Source organism: Buceros rhinoceros, unplaced genomic scaffold, assembly GCF_000710305.1.
Source record: "Buceros rhinoceros silvestris isolate BGI_N320 unplaced genomic scaffold, ASM71030v1 scaffold32887, whole genome shotgun sequence".
Lineage (NCBI taxonomy): Eukaryota > Metazoa > Chordata > Aves > Bucerotiformes > Bucerotidae > Buceros > Buceros rhinoceros.
In genome coordinates, this window is record NW_010421191.1 from 123601 (window position 1) to 136446 (window position 12846).

General features: G+C 39.1%; 1 protein-coding gene across 1 annotated transcript in view; it reads left to right on the forward strand.

The window, feature by feature from the left end:
• Window positions 1-12846, forward strand: part of LOC104496443 (histone deacetylase 9-like) — a 137657-nt gene that overhangs the window by 120195 nt on the left and 4616 nt on the right. The window contains exons 11-12 of the mRNA XM_010139563.1: window positions 1149-1233; window positions 6353-6506. Of these exons, the coding sequence (XP_010137865.1) occupies window positions 1149-1233; window positions 6353-6506 (239 nt within the window). The remainder of the gene's footprint in view (window positions 1-1148; window positions 1234-6352; window positions 6507-12846) is intronic.

Here is a 12846-nt window from a genome sequence, read left to right on the forward strand (position 1 = left end):
AGTTGACGGGTAGCAATGCAGTGATAACAACCAGGAGGACAATATATGATGGCTACTGAACTATGAACTTCACAGAGGAAGCTCCTTGGGTGGGCTTCACTTGGCCTGGTTTAAAGTTGATGGAGGCATGCTTAAGAAAGTTTTGTCTGCAGTACAGATGTCTCCTTTCAACAGCAGTCAAACTTCCTCAGCTTTAGAGAGAAGAGATTAGTGTTGATATTGCTCTTCCTTGTCACCTTGACATGGCTGCTACTCCTGGTTCTGCAGGAAGCACATCTCCATGACCAGCCTTAGCAGCCTATGCAGGGAAGCAGAAAAACTGGCTGGAACTCTAAGCATAGTTCAAGGACAATATAGTTATTACAGTACAAGAAGAAGCATTTAGCTCAAGCAATCTTTTACCCTTTCTCTGGGAGAAAATGTATGAAAGGTGGACATAAAGCACATGTAGGTGAATTTCAGAATACAGTTTGCTTGGTGTATCTATCCATTGCAGGGCAATGTATGTATGTAATAATGTATGCGTTCTGTGCAGTAACAGACTTCTACTAATTTACTACAATGCAGCCCTACTCAAAGAATATGCAGTTAAAACTGACTAAATAAAATGCAGCTGACTTTAGAAAAAACTTACTGAGAGAACTCTTACTGCAGATCTGCGTAACCATTTTTTATCTACCACTTTATTTGAAATTAATGCAAAGGGAGTAAAAGCATCTGTGTTTAATGTGTAATAAGGTTGGATGTAATAACACCAGAAAAATAAAGATAATAGAGTGCACACTTTGGTTCCAATGCGGCTTCAGCAAGGTTTTGTTTGGAGTGCCCAGCTGCATATACAGACGCAGTGGAATTTGGTTTGTGAGGAACCTACAAAAATTACACAAATAACTAGCATTTTTTTAATGAATAATACACAGACATGCACCTGCTTCAGAGACTCCATAGATTAGTCTTGCACCCAATAGAAAAGCCCCTTGGAATTCAATTACATGGCTGGAAAACAGAAAACAAAATCATGGCTTCTAGAACTGCAAAATGTTAACCAGTTCTTGGGCTGAGTTTTTCCTGAGGATTAGATTGTTTCAGTTTGTTTTACTTCCCTGTAGCTTACTGAAAATTTATATTATTCTATTCTATTCTTGCAGCTGGAGCCTCTCCCGGAAGATATTTTGCACCAAATCCCCAATATGAATGCAATAGCTGCTTTAAAAAAGACCACTGAAATTCAAAGTATGTTTCTCAGTTTGGATTGGTGGGTTGGTGGGTTTGGGGGTATTTTTTGCTATTAATTGATGTCATAGACATTAAACTGTTGTTTCAGAGAAAAGAGCAGGCAAATGTTTTGTGTATAAAACATGCTGAGTCTGGTGTGTATATATACATATGCTTTTATTTTTATTTCTTTGACATCCGTTTCTGCTCTGCATTTAGACCTGAAAAAGTAACCCTTTGAAATTATTTAGAGCTTTCTGATTCCTGAATATTCCCAAATCTTTCCATTTCAGAGCAGCTTGGATGAAATAGATGTTTGTCAGTGAGGGACAGGAACAGACAGGTAAATTAGAGCTCTAAGAAATACTTTCTTCAGATTCTGTTTGTGCAGTCCTTCACAAGTTACTCACTTTGAGATGTATAGGAGCTTGAGATAAAGTCAAAAAGCTGAAAATGAACACCGATCCATGGAACAATGCTAACAAATACATGATTTTATTCTGTTTCTGATGCAGAGGGTACTCGATTGCTTCACTTGTGCGCCCTGACCCCACCCATTACTACACTGATGAGTCAGGGCATTTGCTCTGGCCTCACCGAAAAATTTTCTCTTTGCTGTCAGTTGTTGGAATCCGACTGAGCAGACTTCTCTTAAACTCTCTAATTACCAAGACAGTGGGAACTGACTGCTACTGTTTGCCGGCTCCTTAAAATTAATAAATGGATATCAAATGTTTTGCTTCATGTTAGATGAATCACAAATAATTTGGATTAATCTGTATAAAAGAAATGCTGTTTTTAAAAGGAACGTCATGCACTATCCATTGATCATGCAGTAATGATCAGTCTGATTTTAGTTCTAAAGTGACAATTAAAACTCATTGTAGGTATATAATTCATCCTTCATATCCATCAGTCACCCAGACATGGAAATACACTAAGTGAATCAGCTTTATATGACAAACTCCAGTATTTTTTGCTAGGTGATATGTCCTGGGGTAGCTCATGAGTTAGTATCTTCCTTAAAATTCCATTTAATGATCTGGAAGGAATCAGCAAGTTAAGAAAATTCATGCACTATGCAAGAATTTGCAGATTTGCAAATGATAATGACAGAAAGCCGCACACAGGCTACAGACGTGAAGAAAGAATATACAATTCTGTTTGAAATAAGACACATATTTAACAAAAATGGATCTGAAACAAGAAAAAAAAAGGGTGAATTTAGAAAAAAATTATCAATCCTGGCTCTGGAAAGGTGTAGTGTCTTACTAGAAATACACACAGATGACAGCAGTTTAGAAAGAAGGAATGGATTTAGGAACAAATACGTAGTGTGTGTCTAAAAATATTGTTCAGAGCTGTGCAGAGTGGCTTAACATTTCTTGTTCAGAACAAGCTTAGGGTTGAGCTGAACTGGTACAGCCATGGCAGTCCAGAGGGCTGTTTTTCTGAAACCTAAGTCAAGCTGCTCAGGGTCTGATGTTTATACACAATATTCTGTCTTTTCTTGGAGTTATTACCTGAAAGGTTATGCATGCATAATTTTGCCTGGAGAGAGACCACGTATTAGAAAGGAATACGCTTCAGTGACAGAAAGGAGCATTAAGGAAATTTAGTGCGGCTTTATGGAGGATGCAGATTTAGATGGAATTAAGAGAAGCAAGTACATGTTGAATATCATAGAGAGTTATGCAGGCTGAAAAACATTAGGCTGTGGGGTAGCACCTCAAGAGTTACTGAGAAAGCCTACTTTGTTTTGATGATTTCTTGCATGTACATTGATTCTGTATTTCTGTGATCCAACTTTGATAATGAATATTAGCAACATTCTAGACAAAAATTATAAAGTCCCTCCTCTGTATTTGCTGCAAAACATTGAAGATACAATACTTAGACAATGAGAAGAAACAACTTTTTTCTAACTAGAATGGAATTTGTATAAACGTTTTATTTATGGAAGTGATCCCAAGCTCCTTTGGAAATGTAATACATTTGGAAGTAGTAGTTCCCACACCAATATAATATGCTATTTCTAAACAATCCTGTTCACTAGCTTGCATACCACCCCCGAATGGTTTTTTTCAAGCTAGCCATGGTACGACATGTCCAAATGTATTTGTGAAAGGCAATTACAAATGTCAGCAACAGTGACAGAAATATTCACTTTTATTATTCCCTGGTAATAATCAATGCTGCCACAAATCTTTGAGGGAGTCTTAAGCATATTCTCATGCTGAAAGCCAAAGCATACCTAGAAGACTTATTTGGTTTCATTGCTTCTTCTTGCAAGCCGTGATTTCTCTTCAAGTTTTGTGTGAATGAAACCATGCTTCATTCTTTCCCCTGAGCTCCACCAAGTTCTTCTCAATGAATGTAACAGGACTGGTAGAATTTCACATTCCAGTATAGCACAGTAGAAATGGCATTTTCAGAGATGCAAGCAGTTTGAGGCAGATGCTTTTTGAGCTTGTTTAATTGTCAATCCACAGTATATCTAAGGTTTCTAACAAAGCTCCTCTGCAGCTGCATGCTGTGATTGCCTCTCCATTCCACAGGACTGCCTGCAAATCTTTTGATTGAGCACACATGCAAGCCCTAAATGTTTTGCATACAACATATAAATTTTGTTCAGTATAAAAAGGAGCTTGCAAAGTTGTTCTGTTTGTCACAGGTGTTTGTAAGGTACAGTTTTTTTCTGTCCCTTACCTGATTTTAAAGAAAAAAACCTACCACTGCTTTTTCACAAGCATCAGAAAGCCCTCTTTGCATGAGGTACCCACTGCTACCTGGATGCTGTTGCTAATTGAGACTGCTTTAAAATTTCCTCCTGCAAATTACAAACATCCTGCCATGCGCTCTCCTTCTCCAAGACCCTCCACCTCAGCATAGGTGCTGCCAGCTGCTTGCTGGTCTGACTCTGTTCTCCCTCTTTACTGCTGAAGTCCCTCTCGTACAATTCTCAATGCAGGGAAAACAAGGAAAATCATTAATCACTTGGGATTGAAGGGCAATTAAATGGGCACAGAGATCGCACTGGTATACTTGAATTGGTGCTGACTTTTAGCATTACAAGAAAGTCAGGATTCAGGGGGCAGCTGGTATTTGAGCCTGCATGTGAATGAACAAATGCAATGCAGCAGTCCTCACTGATGCTGTTTTACTGTTGCTGCAGGAGAGCAACACTGTGGTGGCAGGGTACTAATATTTTATTTTATGAATAAGAGCCCTTGAAAACTCCAGCAGTGAACATGGGTTCATTTCTTTTATAGGCAAGAGGGGGTATTATTCCCATGCCAGCGGATTTGATTTTCTTGCACATCTGTTTCTGCAACAAAAACCCCACCCACTTTGAGAACATTTAGCTCATAAATTATAGAGTTTGAATTGGGTGTATATTGCAAGGACTGATTTTTGCACTTATGATCTGTGAGAATATTGTGAAATGCTCACATACCTTTTTGTTTGTTTTTAGTGTATTTTTTAATGAAGAATATAGCCTCTAAGCACAGCAATAACAGAGAATATTTTTGTATTGTTTTTTTAAAATTTGCCAGGCTCCAATTATTGAGCCTACTGTTATGTACATAACTTTTTGGCTGTGTTGTTCATGCTTTTGGAGCAAAGCCAGCCTCCTAACACTTAATCTCAACTTTGTAGAATACTTAATACACTTTACATATTATCCCCAGAAGGTCTTCGTTATTTAAAGATTGTGCTAACTACTCAAAGGTGCACACTGTTAGAGTTCAAAGAAACATGCTGGCCACGCTCGCTGGTTGTTCTTGCAGACCGGCTTGGGCTTTCATCTTGCAATGATGTTTTTGAATAAAGACGTTTTCAGGCTTTATTGACAGCTGCTTTCTCAATATAGGGAAAAGTTCATCTTTCAAAAAGCCTGAAACTGTGTGGAGAGCTGTGCTACCAAAGCGGGAGTTTTCAGCAGCCTTTGTGCATCACAGGCAGCCACCACTGCTGGCCTGGCCTCCCAGCTGTCAAAGCCTCCAGCTACCCTCCAGATAAGCACCTCAACCCAGCCCACTGCCCAGCTGTCAAAATCCTCCTTATAGCCCACGGAAAAGCCCACTACTTGATCCCCTCTCTTTCACAGCTGTTGAAAATCTCCAACTAATTCCCAGAAAAGTACTCTGACCCAACCTCTGCAGCAGCTGCTGGAAGCTTCTTGTTAAATAGTGAAGAAGATCTGGTCCAGAGCTCCAAGCCTTCCCAAAGCTCCTAATTTCCAGGTGTCATCCACCTGGCAATTAGTGACTGCTAGGTGTATTACTGGACCGTAAGAAATACATTTGCAAATTCTTATTTGTTCACCTGCTTACCATTAATCAACCTCCGCTTCTTAATAGCACTGCAGTAGCAGACCATTTCATATGTTGATGAAGAGTCACCTGCCATTATTGCTGCATTGCTTGAGAAGCTTCTTCCTGTGTCTTCTGCTGCAGGCAGAAAGCTGAGAATACTCATGCTTTTAATCCACTGCTCTGTTTTTACACAGCAAATTAGAAAGCTCTATTCCTTATGATATCTGGCAGCTTTCCAGCAACAGCCAATTCTTATATGAAGGTTTAAAATAAATTATTGTTCTAGCATACTCCCTGAGGTTGGAGGAGAAAGAACGTCCAGGACTAACAAACCTGATTGTTCTGGCAGCACTACTTCAGTCTGAGCTGGCATTTCTGACGTTTTTCCTTTTCAAGACAGTACTATGTGAGCACTTTGTACCACAATGTTCACTTTTCTAGTCCTACCCCCTGTACATGCATGGTCTGCCGTATCAGACCTTCTAGGTATTTAACCCTTCCCTGAACTCCCTTCACCTTGCGTAGGTAAAGCCAATAGCTTGTATGACAGTACGTGTTCATTCATCTCTGTGTTACTCCTCCAGTTTACTACCTTCTGGGGAAGGGTGTGACGCAGCCCTTGGAATGAAAGCACTTTCCAACTTGGCATTCTTAGGTTCAGAAATATACCTCTTCACAGCAGTCTGAAATTTCAACTGTACTGCTTACACCACAGTGATTTTAAATTACAACCACTCAGTGTTGAACTAAGTGATTACTATGCTTGTGCCACCATGCTAGCTATAATTCCCATAAATTATTACGTGTGTTTTCCTTAGGCAAGTACTGGAAGTCAGTGGAGCCATACTCTGTGCCAGTGGATTGTGCTCTGGTTGACTCTCAGAAACGAGAGAGGGAGGAGACGGAAACAGTATCAGCTATGGCTTCTCTTTCAGTGGATGTTGAGCAGTGCATCCCTCAGGAATGCAGCAGGTAAGCGTATGCAATTATTGTAGCGAATAAGGCTTTCGCTCCAGTCAAGTGAGATGGAGAAGACAGCTAGACTAAGCATTGTTTCAAAATTGTCTCTTAGTTGAGGTACCTGGAATTTTTCATCCCTGGATTTGAGTTCTATCCCTTGGCTGCTGGAAGGAAAGATATTCTGTGCTGGCAGGTAATTTTTTGGCACATGTAATTCTTTGCTAAGGTTTATGACTAGTACAAGAACCTTGTTTTCTCCCCATGTGTAATGCTCTCACCTACATAAAAAGTACAATATCTGTATGATGAAAATAAACATGATCAAGTGTAATAAACCGTGTTCTTATTGGCAGATATTCCAGCCCGGTTTAGTTTTAATTTTCTAGGAAGCCATTTAACACATGGTCAGATAAATTTAATAAGGATGGTCTTAAATCATTATTAAATGCACTAAAAGTTACTTTCCCTGGAAGCAATAGAACAATGTCAGTATAAAACTTAGAGCAATCCTGACCACGATTAGGACCAAGATGAAGGTACACCAGCGAAGAATGAGAGAACACTGCTTTTTCAGCTTGTCATCTGCTTCTTACATTAACGAAGATTGCTTTCAATTTCACAGGTTGATAAAATTATACAGTAACTGCTGTTGTGGTTTTTGCCAATTAGAGATGAAAAAAATTAATAACCATTGAATACTGCATCATCAACAAAACACCATTTCTTCAAAGAGTTGTTAGGAATCAGAAAAAAACACTGCTGAATTTCTTGGAGTTCCCTATTTTCTCATTTTAAGGAGAAACTTTCCTGGCTTTCACCAATAGAGGAAGACCCAAAATTCGGAGGAACCATTCAGTTCCCACCACACAGAAAAAATAGAAAGCAAGAAATAAAGGAGAAAAAACCTTATAAGGAGACTCAACAGCTCCCTGTGGCCTGTGAAGCAGAGCTATGTAACAGGAGAGAAAGGAGGGAGCTGTGGGTAGGCACAGCGGTGGTGGGAGTGGAGCCAGAAGGATCCATGGCTCCTATGTCGTGCCAACTACTTGTTTGATTCAGTTCCTGTCTCATGCATTGGCTCATTTAATCAGAACTGAGCTGATAGGCATCTGGGGGGATAGCATAATGCTAGAAGCTATGGATGTGTTTGGGAGTGAACGTCACTCACAACAGTGGAAGCACTCATCTGTCAGTGAGTTAACAAACAGAGCTCAAAGGGACACACAGGGAGAAGTGCTAGCTAGTAAAGTTCACGGTATTTAAATAATTACCTTTGCAATTGTAATTATTTTTTAATATGCTATGGTTATTGTTGTGTTAGTATTATTGCAAACAAATCCATAAAAACCTAGGGAAGAATCCATGGCAAATGGGAGACATGTTTTAGATTTGTGAGCATGCTAGTCAGTGCTCGGCTAAGGAATAATACAAAGTGTGTCATACAAATTTGTGACAGTTACAAGACACTTCTGCTAGCCAGGAGCAGAAAGGTGCCTGCTTGTACACACATAGCTCTGAAATATGAAGAATTCTAGTTAAAGTGTTGGAACTAATGCAGTCAAACAAAGTAAAGTTTTAAATTGTCTAAAAAAAAGGTATGATTAATTCTATGTATTTTTACATTTCTCAAAATAATGAAAAATTGTATTTGTTATGTGCCTCCACTCACTTGAAACTACAGCCATTAAGAGCAACTGCTAATCCTACATGATCTGAACAACATAACCCTTTGGCTACCACTGCACTTAATTATTGAGAAAATTATACAGTCACTGCTGTTGTGGCTTTTGCCAATTAGAGATGAAAAAAATCGATAACCATTGAATACTTACTGATAACCGGTAACAGTTTCCACCCATTCTGAAAGCAGAATTTCAGGGAAATGGAAGAAAATGGATGTGATGAAATGTACGCAGGAGCAATTCATGTGACTGCCAGATTCACTACAGTTCGTCAGTTCTGGAATCTTACAGGGAGGAAGAATAATTGTTCTTTGGAAAAATGGCTTAACTTGAAATACCTTCTCTGGCGCTGCAGAGATTTTTCACCAGCACAAAAACCCCCCTCTATGTACCCATGTGCTCTTAAGTCTGTTTCCGCACTTGTAACCCACAAAGTCATGTGAAGCCAGCCTGTCATCAGAGAGCAACAGGACAGCATAAGTGCTGTCCCACTAGGCCAGGATTTGTAATTAGGTTTTCTGAGGCTTCAGGACATCGTTCTCTTTGTTTTCTTCGTGCTGAATGTAAGAGGGTATACGGAATCAAAAATGATCACCCTGAAGGTCTGATGTAGAGAGTCCTCTGAACTGCAGGGAAATCTGAGCATGAATGGAAGTCCAGCACGGGATCATAAATCCAGGGACTGATTCAACATTGCACACTGTTTTCATGACAGCATAATCTCCTTAATTTCACAAAAGCATGCCATTCATTTCATAGACACGTAGAGACATACCAATACTAACTGCAGTAATGTAGTGATGAGTCCAACTTTGCTTTTTCACATTCGTTATGTTTGTTGGAATTGAGGACCAAGTACGCAACGCTCCTTCTTGACCCCTGTTCTGTGGCAAACGGCAAGGCTGCAGTGATGTGAGGAGTCGTCTGGGCTCTCAAGCCTTCTTGATAAGGCCTCTGGAGACGTACCTCTCCACCACCCATTCTACAAGAGGGCCACCTTCTGAAGCCTTTGCATTGAGTGTTTCAAAAGGTTGGTTGTAACAGGTAGAGTGGGATCAAAGCAGAAAGTCCCATAGCTGACAGGGAAGCTCAAAGGGTTCCTTTACTATACTAGGAGATGATTTCCTCTCTCTTAACTCCCACCACTGTCAGCCAGGCTGGTAATTCCGGCTTGCATCTCTAACCCTGTTTCACTGAATTGGTGGTAGAGATCATGTTGATTTCAGCTTTGGATGGTCAGACCTCCAGAAAAAGAGAGCAGTAACAAGAGTCTCTTTGTGGGAAACTCTTGCCAGTTATGTTGGAGGATACACTGGTGTTTGGAGTGAGATGACTCACTTTAAACTCAGATTTTGGGTAAAGCAGCTCTTTTCCTGGCCAACTCATATCTGACTCATTTACCACTGATGAATAAAGGATAAAATGCTCCTGGCTAAGGCCCATCTTAAGTATTTCTCTTTCTTTCTTCTCTCTCTCTTTCTTTTCTTAACTGACAGTGCTGATTATTTTTTTTATTTTATTTTCTCTGGCAGGCTAAATGAAGAAAACCGTGAAAAGCTGCTACGATTTTGGTATTTTATTTTACCAAAGCACAACTCTGCATTTTAAGATCCAATTGAAACTTGATTATAGACTTCGGAAGAAAACAGATATAGAAAAAAGAGTTTGTGGATAGGAAAGAAAACATGGATGATGCTAACACAGATTAAATATAGATACCATTAAAGGAACAAGCATGCCCTGTAAAACATTTCTAACTACCATAACTTTTGCATGTTGATAACTGCTTATTCCCTATGTGAGATACAGATTCTGCTGATTACGATTTTGCTTTGGCCAGATATCCATTTCAGAAATCATGCTATGAAAATTTTCAGTACAGTGCTGTCCATGTTCCTTCATAAAATGGAAAAACAAAAGGGCGTGGAGGGAGAACTCTAGTACTTACTATTTTTACAGCAAACAGTAAATCTTGAGAATGACATTTATCAGAATTTGACTTTATGGCCCACATTCAGCTGAGTATAGATTTTACTCAAATGGAAATGAAAACAAAGTGTAACATTTGGTTATTACTCTTAGTGTTACAGAGCTGCCAGTTGCAGTTTCAGTCACATTGCATTTTATTAGATACTTTATATTACATACTAGAGCAACTGGTTGCATCATGGGGTACCATTTAGGGTCCCTTGCTATGTTTGTGTATCAACTCATAAAGCTTGACTTAGCATTTCACTGTTTGGGTATCAACCTCAGCTGTGCTGAGTAACCTGCATCTACCTGGCCATACCCCACGGAATCTGCAATCACAGCCACATCTAGGAGCTGAAGAACAGTTTTCCCAGGTCAGGCTGCAGCCTTATCTTCCCCACCTTCCTCTTATCTCCCAGTGATGGGTGCATAAGGAAGAGAACCAGGAGCAGAGGAGTTTTGAGTGCCATCCTTGCCCTGGTGAGTCGGTAGATCTCAACAGCTGTCTCTGACCCATCTTGTGTAAAAGCCTCCAGGTTACCTACACAGACATAAACTTTTCAAAGCTTTCTTTGAACCAGCTTACATCTTTGGCACTCAGGTCCCACAGTCTCCTCAGGCATTACATTGCTTTTTATTTGCTCTAGACTTATTAATTGATAACTCTACTGGGGACCACCTAGTTCTTGCTTTGTGAGTAATAAAAGCAGCTCTTTTCTTACTCGTAGTCTCTGCCCCATTTCTGGCTTTAAAGGCTTTTCAAGACTCTGTAATTCTTCCTGGTATGAAAATAATTTCTTACCTCTGATGATTCTTGCCCCTCTCTGTGTCTTTTGTAGTTTTCTTTGAGATGGAGTAAGAACTGCATGCAGGACTCCAGGTGTTGGACACACTGTGAATTAAACAGTGGCTTAATGTTGGGGGTTTTTGTTTCTGTTGCTCTCTACTCTTCTACCATTAACACCAAGCTCTCAGTTTTCACCATTGCTGTGTATAAACAGTTAAAGCTGTTCTAACCCCTATTTTGTGTATTGTGTGTTTGGTTCGTTTACCTTCTTCTCCACTCAGAAATGGTGTTATGAGCTTTAGAACTGACTAGTATTAGTAATCTGGCATCTTCAGTATATACATTCGCCTAGATCCACAGGTAGTCTCCCAAGTCTTTTCGAGACGCTCTGGAAAATTCCTCCATTGTGAAAATTCAACAGCATTATTGTCTGTTTCCTTCTTTTGATGGTTTGCTAATCTATCAGAGGACCTTCTCTCATAATCTAGGTTCCTCAAAGCATTTGGATTAAATTGTGGAAGAATTACTTTGCACACAGATATCACTTGATTCCTCTTCCGTAATTTCCTTCAGAAACTTCTAATAAATTTGTAAGGCTTTCTTTTTCTGTAAGTATTAATTCACAACTCTTACACAAATTACTATTGCCTAAATGTCTACTAATTTTATCACTGATTAGAGTGCTCTCAATTTCCCCATACAGGCTTACTCTATCTTGTGTAGTTTCCAAAAGGGGAATTGCATTTCTTGCCTTCTCCACTTCTTGTGTGGATGCTGTTAAGCGTAGAATATGCTCAATAATTACTTCTTTATCCACACCATAATTGCATTCCCCTAGAACGCAATGGTCAAATATCATCTGCTTTTAGCGATTTGGTGGTGGTTTACATATCTGGATGTTCTAGTGCTGGATTCAGTTTAAGATAGTTCATCTGCAAATAATAAAATCTACCTGACACTGCTCTAGTGGACACAGATATAAATAGTCCATTTTGCTTTTATGGTCTACCTTCCTTGATGCTCCTTTTATGCTTTGATCATTTCTTCTGATGTATTTTGAAAGATCTTTTTCTTTTTATGCATTTAACATGTTGCTCTTCAGACTCTCCTTTGGCCTGCCTCATTGATGGTTTACATTAAACTCGCCAGAGTTTATAGGTTATTCAATTTGCCTTATTTGGACATTACTTCCTCTTTTGAGAGTATGTATATAGTTTGCTTATTCTGCTCTTAAACTATAATGGTTTTTACTTTCAGTTCCTTTTTCTTTGATCCATATGAAGTCCATTTTTACTAGGATATACACTTACTCAGGATCTCTTATATGACATTTTTAGACACTCTCCGAATCATCTGCATGGAATAGAAATGTACCTCTTTTTTCCCAGCTCTCTGCTATCAGAGGATCACTTTTCAATTTACAATGATCTTCCCTGAGACAGCTGAGTTAAATTAGGAGCAGATTATGGCATAAAACAGCCATACCACACCAGAAAATTTATCTTTTGTTCAGCAGTTTCTGTGACTTGGAAACATACCTTGGATTTTTTTCTATATGATGAGGTAGCTGTGAGGAATCTCTCTAATTTAAAAAATAGAAACATTCATTTTTGGGATGATGTAGAGGGTTTATCTACATTCTTAAGTCTAAACTTTTTAAAAAGTGTAAATACGAACTATTTAAAATAATACTTTCATAAATAATATGGTGGCCATTTATTCTCAGCTGTAACTGAACAGTATTTAAGATGTCACACGTTTTGCCAGACTTTATCCATATAATAGGATTTTTGCCTCATCTGCTTCTTTTAAGGTTTAAATGGAATCATTTTGTTTAGTGTTAACGACAAAGAGACTGCTTCATTCTGTCATAGTGCGAATTGAGCATATAAAGAGAGGTATGGGTGAGCAC